Source organism: Chlorocebus sabaeus, chromosome 1 (genome assembly GCF_047675955.1).
Source record: "Chlorocebus sabaeus isolate Y175 chromosome 1, mChlSab1.0.hap1, whole genome shotgun sequence".
Lineage (NCBI taxonomy): Eukaryota > Metazoa > Chordata > Mammalia > Primates > Cercopithecidae > Chlorocebus > Chlorocebus sabaeus.
This window is the reverse complement of record NC_132904.1, coordinates 31,107,569-31,123,183: the sequence shown is the minus strand read 5'-3', so window position 1 is coordinate 31,123,183 and position 15,615 is coordinate 31,107,569. Positions and strand designations below refer to the sequence as shown.

At 36.5% G+C, this 15,615-nt stretch overlaps 1 protein-coding gene across 2 annotated transcripts in view; it reads right to left on the bottom strand.

Annotated features, from left to right (window-relative positions):
- The window catches only part of FBXO3 (F-box protein 3), a 34,181-nt gene that overhangs the window by 2,325 nt on the left and 16,241 nt on the right, over nucleotides 1-15,615 (bottom strand). The window contains exons 5-11 of one of the 2 annotated variants that reach the window (XM_008002464.3): nucleotides 13,123-13,327; nucleotides 11,177-11,222; nucleotides 8,251-8,335; nucleotides 7,270-7,392; nucleotides 5,522-5,637; nucleotides 3,860-4,050; nucleotides 1,410-2,781 (exon numbers count right to left, since the gene is read on the bottom strand). In XM_008002464.3, the coding sequence (XP_008000655.1) occupies nucleotides 2,773-2,781; nucleotides 3,860-4,050; nucleotides 5,522-5,637; nucleotides 7,270-7,392; nucleotides 8,251-8,335; nucleotides 11,177-11,222; nucleotides 13,123-13,327 (775 nt within the window). In that variant the 3' untranslated portion in view covers nucleotides 1,410-2,772. Of the gene's footprint in view, nucleotides 1-1,409; nucleotides 2,782-3,859; nucleotides 4,051-5,521; nucleotides 5,638-7,269; nucleotides 7,393-8,250; nucleotides 8,336-11,176; nucleotides 11,223-13,122; nucleotides 13,328-15,615 lie in introns of those variants that run through there. The other variant, XM_008002455.3, reaches the window with a different exon arrangement.

Sequence of the window (15,615 nt, the reverse complement as noted above, 5' to 3'; positions counted from 1 at the left end):
TAAATTACCTTGTTGGAGGCTCTCAGATTAGGACAGTAGTGATGTTGAACGTGCATCTGAATATCTCTTGGAAATGTCAATTCTGCCCATGCAATGTCTCTACTCAAGCCATGACTTAACTCTGCTGTCAATGTTCTCTCTCACACATTTGAAGACACAACGGGAGGAGTTGCTACATTGAACAGAATTCTGAACAGTAAGGACCTACTGGGTACTCTGGAAAGTAAGGGGCAACCTGGGGCATGATGTTAGCCAGAGTCCTTCCACCAAGGCTTTTACGGTGTTGCGTGATCCAGCACCCCATTATCCCTCTGATCTCATCTCCAGTCCCTCTCCCCATAGTTCACTGCACTCCAGCTACACTGGCCTCCTTGGGTCAAGCACACTAAGCACATTATTGTTTCAGAACCTCCACATGTGCTGCTCCTTTGCTTCAAACACTCATCTCCCACATATCCACCTAATTCCCTCTGCTCCTTTCACGTTTCAGCTTAAATGTCACTGAGGTCTCTCCTGACCCATCTTTATATTAGAACAACCTAACAATACATTCTTTATCTCTTTTACTCTGCTGTTTCTCCATAGCACTTATTACTACTTAACATAAGGACACAGTGTTTATTGTTACAGTTTGTCTCTTTGAATTGGAATGTAAATTTCAAGGCAGGGAATTTGATTATATTGTTTATCACAGTACTCAATAAATAGCTGTTGTACAAGCAAATGAATTAATGTAGGAGAAAGGAAATGTGTCACTTAGGATTTATTATAACACTAACAATAACAGAGAAAATATACACTGATATGACTTATAAGACATTACATTCTTTTTATCTTTGGATTTATTTGTTTAATCTAAGGAATGAAGACTTTGAAATTCAGTTAGGAGGTCCAAAAGGTGGGAAAGGGAAAGGCTTGGGAAGTTCTAAAACATGTTATCTGAGTAGTATGATTATTAATTATCTTAATGAAGAAGAAAACAGAAAAACTGTTAAAGAACTCAATGTGGCTAAGGAGAGAGATTGCTCAGAAAAAAAGTGTACACACACACACAGCAGATGCAGAAAGGAACACAGAGAGAGTGGAAATGTGCAGCCGGAGCCTCTAAAAGTGCCCCCAACAAGCCAAACACGCATACCACCTAGACCAAGAAAAGACATAAGACCAACTAATGCATATTTCCAAGAGGCATTTCAAGGAGAAAGAAAAAGGAAGTGTTAAGCCTACGAATTAATCAGACTGGTAGAGGATGAAAAAACAGAACAATTCTCCATATCAGGAAACTAATATTCAAGCAGGAAAGGTCAACAAATACAACCCCCATGGCTTTTTTAATGTCGGTAAGAAGTAAGTCCAGAATTCTCATTTTATTTCTCATCCTTGAGAGAAAACATTTTCCACAAGGTAGGTCAAGATTTTATATGTTTATTTGTGGTTAGAAGGAAACGAAAACTAATAAGAAAGAACATAGTTAAGGGAGAGCTGAACATGAAATGGGTTTATTATTGTCATTTAAAAAGGAACTAATAAGTAAATCTTGTAAAACCTTCTCAGTTTTAATTTCTGATATGGTAAGTGTTAATACAATCAACACAAGCAAGAATTCTTCGGAGTCCTCAATAAGTTTTTAGAGTTTCAGGGGGTCATGAGACTGAAAGCTGACAACCACTGTCCTTAAATAAAGACTACTTTACACCCACCCTAACAAACATTAAAAACAAACAAGATGCCAAAGGATCAAGTTGACCCAATAGTAACTCAACTGCCTACCAAAACAAACCTCAATGCTCTTTAAACTTTAGGACAAGGAATATTATCAGCAATAAAGATGGAGATTTCATAATGATGAAAGAATTATGTCATTAAAAATACATCATAATCCTTAGCATATTTGCATATAATTATACAGCTTCAAAATACATGAAGCAAACCTGATAGGCCTAAAAAGAGAAACAAAAAACTATAATTATATTTGGAGATTTCAACAATCATCTCTCACTTGTTGATAGAACAAAGACCAAAAAAAAAAAAAAAATCAACAAGTATACAGAAGACTTGAAAAACACTGTCAACCAATTTGACCTATCATTTGTAGAATAATATTCCCCAAAATAGCAGAATGTACATTATTTTCAAATATACAAGGATCACTTACCAAGATAAACCATAATTTTGGGCCATAAAACATTTAGGATTGAAAATACAGAGCAAATTCTCCAACCACAATAAATTTAAAAAATCAATAGTCAAAAGATAACTGAAAACTCCCCAAATGTTTGAAAATTAACACATTTCTAGAAAAGTCATAGATCAAAATTAAATTACAAGGGAAATCTAACACTATTTTGAACTACATGTTCATGAAAACACATCACAACTTGTGAAATGCAGCTAAAACAGTGCTTGGAGAGAAAAAAGGTCTAAAATTACTAATATAAACTTCTACCTTAAAAAAGCTAGAAGAAAAGCAAATTAAACTCAAAGTAAAAGGAAAGAAATAAAGATAACTGCAGAAATCAATGCAAAGAAAATAAGCAAATAGAGAAAATTAGTAAAACCAAAAGTTGCTCCTTTAAATGATCAATAAAAATTATAAACCCCTAGCTAAAGCAATGAACAAAAGATATAAATTAACAATATTAAGAACAAAAGAGGACATGTGATTATGGCTTTTGTAGCCATTAAAAGGATATCAAGGGAATACTGTCAATAACTTTATACCAATAAATTCAACATTTAGATGGAATGGACAAATTCCTTGAAAGGCACAAATTACCAAAACTGAAACAAGAAGAAATAGAAAATATGAATATTAAAGAAATTAAATTCAAATTTCAAAATTTTTCCACAAACAGAACTCTAGCCCCTGATAACTTCACTGATGAATCATATCAAACATGTAAGGATAAGATTATTCCAAACTCATACAGATACTGGGCCAGTCAAAAAAGGAATTCTGTTATCCTAAGTAGCAAATTTCCAGTACTGGAAATACAGTTTCTGGCATTCCTCCACTGGGAAGAAAGCTAAATCTTCACTTCCAAACGCACACTGTAGATTCTTTTCACTAGATATGCCACACAGGTAATGGCCCAAAGTCTCATTATCAGCCTTCTCTTTCCAAACTGGAGTTGAAAATGTGTCAGCTCTGGGTCAGATTAATATCATGTCCATCTTCCCAAATTTATACCCATCCATCAGGGTCATTCCAGAAGCTAGAGGGTGTTTTCCAAAGATTCAACACCTACAACTCAATTGCACTCTGGGTATATAATTCATATTTTATCCCCATTGTATAACTGGAGCTTCATAATTTTCTTTAATCATGTTATAGTCTCTAAGATTGGGGTTACTGTTACCCTTGTCATAAGGTAACCCTAAAAACAAGATTTTAAAAATATACCTAGTTGACTTAAGAAATGATCCCAGAGAGACTGCCAAAAGTATACATCTACACATTAAATTTTCTTTATAACGATCTTTTTGGAATATTTGTTTATTTGACATTAAATTGGAAGTTTGAGCAAAAACACTGTAAGAAGTTGTTTTCCCAGTCTTAAAGCTGATTCTAACTGGTCTAATGTGGTATTTCTCCTAATCTAAAACATTTAGGCCACTGAACAGTGAAAAAGAAGTTGAATCTTTAAAACAGATAGCAGAAATTCTCTGGTTAGAGACTATGGAGCCTCGTTTACTTGTCCATTTCTCTCAATAAATTCACATGACCCCCAAGATATTTCCTCAAAATCTCTACGGTTCTCTGGAATGCAATTTATAAACTTAACTACTTGCCTGCCTTATCTGCAGTGTTAACCCTACAAAGTCACGTAAATCAGCACTAGAGGAAAATTTAACTTACCAATCGGGCTATAGACACCCTGAATGTTGGACATGCCATATGGAATCGGGGAATGGCAACATTAAAGATCTTGTCTTTAAAGTAAAGAAAGTGGAAGGTATAATATCCTTCCATATATCCTGATGTTGTAGAGAATGTGGTACAGCTTGTGTATTCATATACCCGACCTGGGCTGATGATTGGAAATTCACCTGCAGGGAAAACAGTAACAATAAACCAAAGTATAAAATTCATTTATTACAATAAATAAGGTATGGTCTCCATGGCATTATGTAAACTACATAATAGTAAATGCACAGTTAGAAAAAAAAATTCCAAAAGAAAATGTAACAAAATGTTAACAGTGATAGGACAATGAGTAGGTATTTTATTCCTCTTCACCTTTTTTTTTTTTTTGAGATAGAGTCTTGCTCTGTTGCCCAGGCTGGAGTGCAGTGGCATGATCTCAGCTCACTACAAACTCCACCTCCCAGGTTCAAGCGATTCTCCTGCCTCAGCCTCCCAAGTAGCTGGGATTACAAGTGCCTGCCACCATGCCCGGCTAATCTTTGTATTTTTAGTAGAGGCAGGGTTTTGCCACATTGGCCAGACTGGTCTCAAACTCCCGACCTCAGGTGATTCGCCCACCTTGGCCTCCCAAAGTTCTGGGATATCAGGTATGAGCCACTGCGCCTAGCCCTCTCAACATTTTTTTAATGTATTCCTCAAATTCCCTACAATGTAGAAGGTGGGAAGTATCTAGTGAAAAACAAACAAACAAACAAAACAGAACAGGCATGTTTCTTTTTCAAAAAGCTTTGAGGCATTGAAGACACAACCTTTAAAATATGAGTAATAAAAAGCATTACAGACACCAGTTCAAACAGAGATAAGGGTAATCTAAATATTTTTAAAGTAGCAAGAAACAGAAACCTAAAACTGTGAAGATGCATCCTAAGCATTCAGATCAGACAAAATGGCACTCACAAGGGAGAGTCCTTACACCACGGACCAAATGGCAGAAAAAGAACTGTGGTTTAATAAAGCCTCTCTCTTAGCACTAGATCCAGAAAAAATTCCTGGACTCAAGCCCAGGAAAAAAAATTTGTTAAGTAAACATGTAGATCTATTCATAGCAATGAATTTAGAAAACCTTAAACTGGATTCTGCATATGCTTAGGACTGATAACATAAGTACATAGCATAAATATGTTATTTTTCTGGAGCACATATTCAAACCTGAAGAATCTGAGGGCTCAGAGACTTCAGATAATCATAATCTTTAAGAAAGCCAAATGACAATGGTAACCACAACTAAAGTGACTGAAATCCACAAACAATAAAAATTCATGCCATTAATTTTAACATTTCCCCCCAAACTTCAAAAAAACATGACCAATACAAAATTTATTTCCCCTTTCTGCCCTATGTGTTCTAACCCACAAAATATAATGAATAATGAACCAGTTAAAAAAAAAAAATGAAGGAAAAGCAAAGAACCCCAGGTGATCCACAGAAAGGGAAATCAATCCCTGAATAATTGAGTTTGCTATTATTTTAGAAAAGTTAATGCTTAAGGGATTAAATTAATAGGATAATGACCTTTTATGTTATATTTATGATGCAAAGTCTAAGACTTCTTCTAAGGAATTAAGGTATAAACCTAAATCTTGGGTTCCATACCAACTACTCCAGGTCCTTGAACTTCTTCCACGTCACCCTTAGCATTTGTTATTCTCCAATAGCGACTGTCCAACTGACAGGCCTTCTCAGGAAGTGCATCCTTTGACATTTCAATCCTAGAGAAGGGAATGGGGTGGTAGAGACAAAAATCTGGCTTGTTTCTTTGGTTTAAGAGATACACTATTCAGGCTAACACTATGAAGAAAAATTTCCAAAAAATTAAGAAACCCAACCCAAAGTCCATGTTAGTCATCTATTTTTCTAAGTTCTCAAAGATACTGGCTTCATTAGCTGGATCCCCCTACAAAAATGCTTTCACTCAACTTACGCATTTGACTGTCAGTGTGGATCAACAATAGAAAGGGCAACATAAAATATGCAACATAATGGTAACAACAATCTTTTGCTGTTCAAATAAAGATCGATGTGGCAAATGCTTTCTAGAAGATAGTGCCATGAAAAACTTCTGGAGAACTGAAAGTCTCTCTTTAACTGCATAAGGCTATACAACCCATTTCCCTTTTTTCCATTAGTTTCTAGAATGTTTAAGGCAAAACGGCACCAGTTACTGGGATTACACTTTTTTTTTCTGAGACAGGGTCTTACTCTGCCACCCAGGCTGGAGTGCAGTGGCGTAATCTTGGGCTCACTGCTGCCTTGACCTCCTAGGCTGAAGCCATCCTTCTGCCTCAGCCCCTCCAGTAGCTGAGACTACAGGCATGTGCCACTAAAAATTTTTTTTTGAAATTTTTGTACAGACAAGGTCTCACTATGTTGTCCAGGCTGGTCTTGAACTCCTAAGCTCAAACAATCCTCCCACCTTGGCCTCCCAAAGTGCTGTGACTATAGGCGTGGGCCACCACGTCCAGCCTGGGATTACACTTTGACTCTGTTTCCCAATGCTATCGCTTTCCCCTTTCCCTAGGAATCTAGTGTCTCTTATTTTCACTCTGAGTATCCTATAAGTATGCGTTGATATGTTTATTTTGAGCACATCTCAATCCTAGGCAGGATCTAAAACAAGTAAAACAACAAATATCTATACATGTGTACTTGGATATAGCAAAGGTTGCATACAGTATCTAAATCCTAGGATGCTTCCAGGTAGTTATATTTTACTAAAATACTTCCAGTATGCATATATGCATGTATGTGTATTTTTAAATATACTTATATATAACATAAAACACATAAAAATATATTTTAAAACACAGTATTCTTAATCCCTTAGGGCAATGAGTTATCTTTGTGTCATAGCACAGAATACTTCTAACTAATATAAATTTAAAATATTTGCTTCTTATTTAATAAAATTCAATGTCTAACACTATGTCTGGCATCCATGAAGCATGCAATACACATTTATTAGATTTTTTAAATTGAATATAAATAGGCCACATGAAATTTAAAATGCCTGACTTTATCATGGCAATTTGACAGCTTCTAGAATACATTACAACTTAGAGCTTTAATGACGACTACAACTTAGTGGTCCATTTCCACAGTACCTGGCACAATACTTAATACCCAGTATATTTTCAAGAAATAACTTAAATAACTTAGAGGTTAATATGAAGTCCAAGTCCTCCATGACCACTATCTTATAGAAAATGTATCCACCTTCCTCCCAACTTCAGCAAGTTCTTTCAAAATGTGTCTTACATATCATGTCAAATGGGACAATAGCAACATGTCCATTGGATATATCCCACCATTAACTGAAAGGCGACCCCATTTAAAATTCTCACCTGATTCGGTATGTGAAGAAATAGTGGGGTGGATGTACAGAGCTAAGTTCTGGCAGAAACGATGTGGAAACGGAAACAGTAATATCCCCAGTTGTTGCTACACACTCTGGATCGTGAACATATCTAGGTAATTTAAAAATTAAACATTTAAAAATCTACAGGATTTAAAAGATACAATGCAAAATAGGTTATACTTTAGGACGAAAAATTTAAATCATATTTCAGACTCAGAAAAGTTCAATAATATTTGGGTATAGTCCTATTAAACTTAGAAGGAAACTAGAAACAAACTATAAAACCTTGGTAACTCTGGATCAGTAATGATAGCAATCAAGGTTCAATGATCAGTGGTTCCAATAATGGACTGGTAATTAGCTTGGAAACAAAAATGAGCTTATTTAGTTTCCATGGCTAAGGAAACTTTTGGGACATCTGAAAACCCAGCTACATGATGGCTAATGCTAAATGATGGCTCTGACAATAAAAATGTGCAAGTATGCTGTTCCCAGAAGCCTCTAATGTATAATCAGTCTATCATTTCTGCCAACCAGGCTATTATGAACCAGTATTACCTCCAATACTATCTAAAATACCTGAATGTTCCATTTAGAGATAATAAATATTTGCCAGGAATTAACAGTTACTGACTTGCTATTCATAATAAATCTATCAGTTGCCAAATAACTTTTTGGTTTTTTTTCAAAAATAAATTATATAGATACTATTAACCCATAGTTTCTAAATCAAAATCACCTTTTTCTTGATTCTTCTGGATAGGAAAAATACCAGTTGTCTAAGCATTTAGATGTTTGGCTTTAAGGTGAGAATAAAATAGTGAGATTGAAGACAATCGTCTATTATCAATCTCAATAGAGAGGTTTTATTATCAACCTTCTTGGGAAACTTCATTTCATGATCTGTGAGTTATCATTTTTTTCTGATTTACAATCATTTCAATCCAAAAAGACCTAAATAAAATACCTGAAAATTTGGTCTCTGATGATAGGGAAGCCACCTGATACAACATTTTTGACATAAGAGGTAAACCAGTCAGTAAAAGTAGCACCTATAAACCAGGAAAGGGAGAAAAAAGAAAAGAACAAATAGTTCTATAAAATCTATATAGGAAACAATTGTAATTCCTCTATACTTTACAGTATGATACCAAAACTAGAAACATTTATAGATATAATTGTGCTAATCATTTATAAGGTCAATTTCTATTCTCAATTCTATCTACCTTATTTCCTTGGGATTCTCCCCCTTTTCATCCCCCCAACTATTGTTAGAGAATCCACCAATGACCTTCAAACTATTTTTTTACACTTACAATTAATCAAATTTTAAACTTTAATTCATTCTGGTACAAGAATGAAAAGCCTTCTTTCTGTAATTTATTGAACATATAGAACAAAGAAGATACAGCTATGTCTAGGAAGAAACTACAAGAAAAATATCAGTACCTATTCTCAGACTTCCCTTGTCCAGGTACATCCTGACTCAAGCACAAAATTTTGGCAGAAGCCAGGCTCAGTCTGGACATCTACCAGGGACATGGCATTGTGGAGTTCTGTGCATCGAGCCAATCCCAAAGTGGTCTAGTTGCACACTACTATAGATTTAATTGCACAGCGGTCCTCCATATTCTTAGTGACCAGCTCAAAGCAGAAAAGGATTACTGGAACAGTCTAGTCCAGACCATATATCAGTGATCTAATGATTGGATTATAACAAGTATTTACATGAATTAATAATGTTTACCCCTTCTAGGTAATATTTAAGATAAGTCTGTCAGACCCCCCATTATTTACTGTTAATACATCTCAGTGCCTAGAACATATTAGTCCTTTAATTAATTTTGTTCAATGAATTTCTTTGTAATCTGGTTTCAATTAAGCCAGTTTCTACACTCTGTCACACTGAATGTCATATGCTAAATGTATAGTGTTTACTAATTATTCTATTTAGGGAATGACAGAAGATACATTTTAGCTTATATCTAAGGGTACAAGGCTTTAAGCTTTTAAAAGGCATCAACTGAGAGAAGGTAAACTATAATAGTTGGCTCTTTTCTCAATATCTATTAATGACCCATTCTGACCCATTATTTATTAAACACTTGTATTCAAGGTTCATCGATCATGTACCTACTTTGAGTAAGATATTAAGAAACTATATAATGTCATTAAAATTCATAGAGGGTACAATTTTACATTTTTAACACTAGTAATTTCTCTGAATTTTAAAAAATCATATATATGTATATTTTGTGGAAAAAACGTTATATAAGTAGAGACAAATTTGTGGTTTGCATAAAAAGATTGGCATGGTGTATTTTAATCTACCTTATTTTATTACAATACATACCAGAGTGTATTCTTTAAGATGAGGACAGACTAGGCTGCACTCACTACTAAACTTATCTGACAGATTCCAGTTTTCTTAAATATCTATTAGTAGCACACTGAACACCAGTTTATGCCATTTTGTGTGTTACCAGTCTAAACAAACTTAGTTGAATCAAGATGCAATTTATATGTTCTAAGGTAATTTACCTTTTAAAGTGAGCCCATGTGTTGGGGTCTCTCTGATGGTTCTGGAGCTTTTTCAAGGCAGCTGAAAGGAAGCTCCTTTTTCGTCCTTTCTCCCCGCATTAACTTCCCACCTCATCTCTTCTCAGTGTCTCTCAATCTTTTGCTTTGCTCTCCCATTTTAAGAGAAATCCCAGCTACTGGCATAGTATTATTACACCTTAGTACTCTGCTGGAGTGGTGAAGTTCTACACACCATGTCAGATGAGCACCAAACTAAGAGTAAGGAACTCACAGAGGCTGGGCAACAGCTTACCTTAGCACTTGGCTGCCTTTCATTTATAAACTGAGTAGCACTGCTGGACCACAGCCACTATGGTAATCTCTGAAAGTGTGTGCTATGCAAAAATACCAACGAGGGCAATGAGCACAGGAAACAGCTCCAGAGGGTGCTTAACTTAGAAATCAGAGACCACATGAGTCAGAGTGAGATGAAAGCCAGGACCTACATTTAAAAGCTTTTTATAACTTACTAGGTAAGGGTGAGATCTTGATATTGTGAAGTACACCAGGAATGTGGATGTGTATGGAACAAATAGAGTTCAAAGTTCCAATGAGATACATTGTTCATTGTTCAAAGTTCCAATGAGAATACAGAATTGAATACAAATGCCTTAGTCTATAAGGACCCTTTACTATTCATATATGGAGATGTTTAATATATGTCACTCAGTACCCTTAAAAAGCAGAATGGACAGTCTGGAAGCTTCTCTAGATGACCAAAATCCAAACAAGACAAGACGGGATAAATAGCAAAGGGGTGAGCTGTAGTTACTTACAAATTGAAGGGTTCTCAAAACCTATAAGAAATACTCTTTTAAGGCCAAGAAAAACTAGTTGTACCAAGGAGTTTATGAGGTATAGAGTTTATATTAGTCCCTAAACACTGTTGCTTTAGAGGTCTCTAACGTGACTTAGTATCTTAATGCTACTGCATTAGCACCAAAAGAGAAAAAGTTTAAAGTTGCTTTACATATCTGTATCTCTAATTATACATGAATATAATGAATAATACATGTGTGTTAAGAAAAATATATACACATTCACAGCAATTCTGCGTATTTCATTGCCTTATAGAAGGGTCCTCAGAGCATGAGATTGTATATAGATTGGCTTTTTTCAAAATTAAAAATATTCAATACAAAAACTGTTCTAATGAAAACCTAGATGCAGTACTTTATAAACCAGCAAACCTTAAAGAAATCCAAGTATGAAATTGCCAGCTGCTAAAGTAGCTGAAAAAGTTTTTACTAATTTAATTTTTTTATGATATCCAGGAAGAAGAAGCGGGAAAAAAAGACTTTTTTCTTTCCTACCTATAATAAACATGTCAATAGCAGCTGGATTTCGAGCCATTTGGTCCTAGGTGAGAAAAAGAATACAATCAATAAAAACATATTTTACTTAATTTTTCATTGTTCATTAGCTGTATCTTTCCCTGGAGATGAGGCAAAACAGATAAAAATAAAGTTGAGATAAGAAGATATATGGCTTGTTATCCTAGAAGAAAGGGTTCTGAATCAGAGTCAAGAGATTTGAACAATTCTAGGTTACTCACTCTTCTCAGTAAATGGAGAGACCAAGCTACCATCCTACAACCTTACAGAGACATCAAGTCAAAAATGAGATAAAACGTATGAAAATGCTTTAAAAAGTTAAAAGCTGGCTGGGCGCGGTGGCTCAAGCCTGTAATCCCAGCACTTTGGGAGGCCGAGACGGGCGGATCACGAGGTTAGGAGATCGAGACCATCCTGGCTAACACGGTGAAACCCCGTCTCTACTAAAAAATACAAAAAATTAGCTGGGCATGGTGGCGGGTGCCTGTAGTCCCAGCTACTCGGGAGGCTGAGGCAGGAGAATGGCGTAAACCCGGGAGACGGAGCTTGCAGTGAGCTGAGATCCGGCCACTGCACTCCAGCCTGGGCGACAGAGCAAGACTCCGTCTCAAAAAAAAAAAAAAAAAAAAAAAGTTAAAAGCTATAAAAGCTCTTTAAATATGTAAAATGTTAGGTAGAGTCACAAGTCTCAACTACGAAAAGCATTTTATTTTTATTTTTATTTTTTGAGAGGGAGCCTTGCTCTGTTGCCCAGGCTGGAATGCAGTGGCTTGATCTCAGCTCACTATGATCTCCACCTCCTAGATTCAAGCAATTCTTCTGCCTCAGCCTCCCCAAGTAGCTGGGACTACAGGCGTGCACCACCACACCTGGTTAATTTTTGTGTTTTTTTTTTTTCAGTAGAGATGGGGTTTTGCCATGATGGCTAGGCTGGTCTCAAACTTCTGATCTCAGTTGATCCACCCGCCTCAGCCTCCCAAAGTGCTGAGATGACAGGTGTGAGCCACCACACCCAGCCAAAATTTAGAATTTTATATTTTAAATTCCTTTTTTAAGTAAAAAGTTTGGCCCGGCGCGGTGGCTCAAGCCTGTAATCCCAGCACTTTGGGAGGCCGAGACGGGCGGATCACAACGTCAGGAGATCGAGACCATCCTGGCTAACACGGTGAAACCCCGTCTCTACTAAAAAATACAAAAAAACTAGCTGGGCGAGGTGGCGGGCGCCTGTAGTCCCGGCTACTTGGGAGGCTGAGGCAGGAGAATGACATAAACCCGGGAGACGGAGCTTGCAGTGAGCTGAGATCCGGCCACTGCACTCCAGCCTGGGCGACAGAGTGAGACTCTGTCTCAAAGAAAAAAAAAAAAAAAACAAGTAAAAAGTTCATATCAAGGCAAAAATGAAGGCAGAGGGTGTGTAACTGAGAAATTACTGAGAACTTAAAATTATTTTTTCATTTTTATTAAATGAAACCAATACCATAATATTTTCTGTGGTTACATTAAAATAATAAAAGTCTCCTAAAAAAGAACATTATCAAATACTCACTGAAGAAAGTTTTAAAAGTTTCTACTGCACTCAAAGCATGAATCAAAGGATGTTCAAAGGCTAAATTTTTGGCAAGTCTGAAACATATATTACAATTAATTACTTCAACAAAAAGCTCCTCATTAGTTTTCCTTAATATACCTTAAGACAAATCATAGCTTTTCCTCTGTATATACACTAGTTTTTTATGTCCAACTGTCAAGTTTTCTCTTGGGTTCCATGCCATTATGTCAGAATATTAACTCTAGTTAGAGAGGTCTATGACTAAAATGTGTAATATTCTATACCCATTCTACAATCGTGAAAATACCTAATGCATGCATTTATACAACCATCAGAACACATCTTAATGCCATATTTAAACACACGTTCTACTTACTGGACATTGGTAGAAAACTTCATTTTTGTTTCGGCCCTCTGCAGCTTCCACTGCTATGTACTGACTCAAACCAGTATGTATGCAAAAAGTTAAAGGCAGACAGTATTTCAATCCCTGTCTCTGCTGGAATCCTCCGGCAGCTGTATCGACGTCTAACAAATCTTCAGAACGATAGTGATTAGACAGTGCCATGCTTCCCAATAACCTGAGGAGCATACAGACTCAAACATGTCATACCCGGCAGTGCCAAACAGCTGTGCTTCATCTTTCTGATGAATAATAATTCCCCACTCACAACTTTATGAGTACTAATTAACATGACAATTCCAAATCAGGAATACCCAAAGCACTATAATTTCTAAATATTTAATTCAAACCCTTTTGATTGGAAAAAAGATTTGATTTAAATTAAAAATTAATTAAATGTCTAAATGGCAATGTTTTAAAAAAAAATACGGTTTTATATTTTCAAGAATCCATCTTGCCATGATATATTGATTTGCTGGTGTTCTGCTAGCCATGTATGTATGGCCAATTTAATGTTTAAAGAAGTAAATTATCTGATGCGTTTATCTTGATACAACCTTTAGCTTACCCTGTGCAACCAGAGAGTATAAATGTAAAGCAGCTTAAACCTTGTCCAAATTTTCACAAAGTTGGATGCCTGGGGTATAAATTAATCTCATTAAATATACATATAGCAATACAGGTATCAAGGTATTCCTTGATGAGATTCCTAAGTCTCAATGCTTGAGCCATGTATAGATAAAATCCCTGGGTTGCAATTTATGACCTATTTGTCATGTCAGTTCTGGGCAGCTCTTCTAACAAAGTTCTCTCCTGTTTGCTCTTAAAATCTGACAATTTTTCAACTTTGTCAAGTTTCAGTTCAATAGGAAAAAATAGCCAATAATTTAGGGTCATCTAGTCCTAACTGACTTCTGTTTCTGACCCATGCCCAATATTTGATTTCTTTCTTTTTCTGAGACAGGATCTCGTTCTGTCACCCAGGCTGGAGTGCAGTGGCTTACTGCAGCCCCAAACTCCTGAGCTCAAGAGATCCACAGGTCCCGAGTAGCTGGAGCTATAGGTGCATGCTACCAAGTCTGGCTAATTGTTTTTAACTTAATTTTTTATAGAGACAGGCAGGATCTTGCTATGCTACCCAGGTTGGTCTTGAACTCCTGATTTCAGCAGTCCTCCTGACTTGGCATCCCAAACAGCTAGTTTCAGGTGTGAGCCACCGTGCCCTGCCCCCAATATTTGATTTCTGAAGACTACCTTGTAATCTCAATGTGATTACCTCCAGGATTCCCTATACTCATTCAACCCTCATCTGAAATTGTAACAGAGTCTCACATGATTCTTCACATACAAAGGAACACCAGGTTCCAATAAGAACAATGCAAATTCTCCTTAAATTCCTATTAGCATTTCACAAGCACAATGTCTCTGAAATAGCTGACTTTCATAAAAGTGTAAAAGCAGTAGGCCCATTCAAAGCACAGCCTTCTAAAACTATGGGTGAATTCTGATAACTACTGCATGGTCCACTTTTACCCAAGAGTTCCACCATGTAAGGTGGATATGGTTGGCTGGAAGGCTGAGGCAGGAGGGTCCCTTGAGCCTAGGAGTTCAAGACCAGCCTGGGCAATATAGTAAGACCCCATCTCTAAAAATAATAATAATAAATAAAAATTTAAAATAATAAAAGTTTATAAAACAAATCTTAAAAAAATAAATAAATAAATAAAGCTGAGCCAGGCACAGTGGTATATGCCTGTAGCCCCAGCTACTTGGGAGGCAGAGGCAGGAAGATTGCTTGAGCCCAGGAGTTAAATACCACTAGCCTGGCAATATAGCAAGACACCATCTCTTGGGAAAAAAAAAGGCTGGATGCATGGGTTGCATCTGTAATCCCAGCACTTTAGGAGGCTGAGGCAGGAATTGCTTGAGCCCAGGAATTCAAGACCAGCCTGGGCAACATGGCAAGACCCCATCTCTACAAAAAGTACAAAAAAGTAGCCAGGTGTGATGGTGCACCTGTACTTCTAGTTACTGAGACAGCTGAGGTGGCAGGATCGCTTGAGCCAGGCGAGTCAAGGCTGCAGTGAGCTGAGGTCACGCCACTATACTCCAGGCTGGGAGACAGAGCAAGACCCTGTCTCAAAAAAAAAAAAAAAAAAAAAAAAAGGCTCCACAATAAATACTTCATTTTTTAGAATTAAATTTTAAACAGGCCATTCAACTACAGACGGTGTTTAATATGACAAAACAATTTTCTTTAGTGTAGTGTATCCAGCTCTGGACAAATGATTGCTCTTTACATGTAGAGTAGGTAGAATTTGCATCAAGCTCCCAAAATAATTTGCCTGGCCTGTAATAAGATACACATTTCAAGAGTTCTGAAGAATTTGGTTAAAATATATCGCACATACCTTTACTGTATGTCCCATCTCCCATCCCATACCAGACTTCATTTTAACTATACAA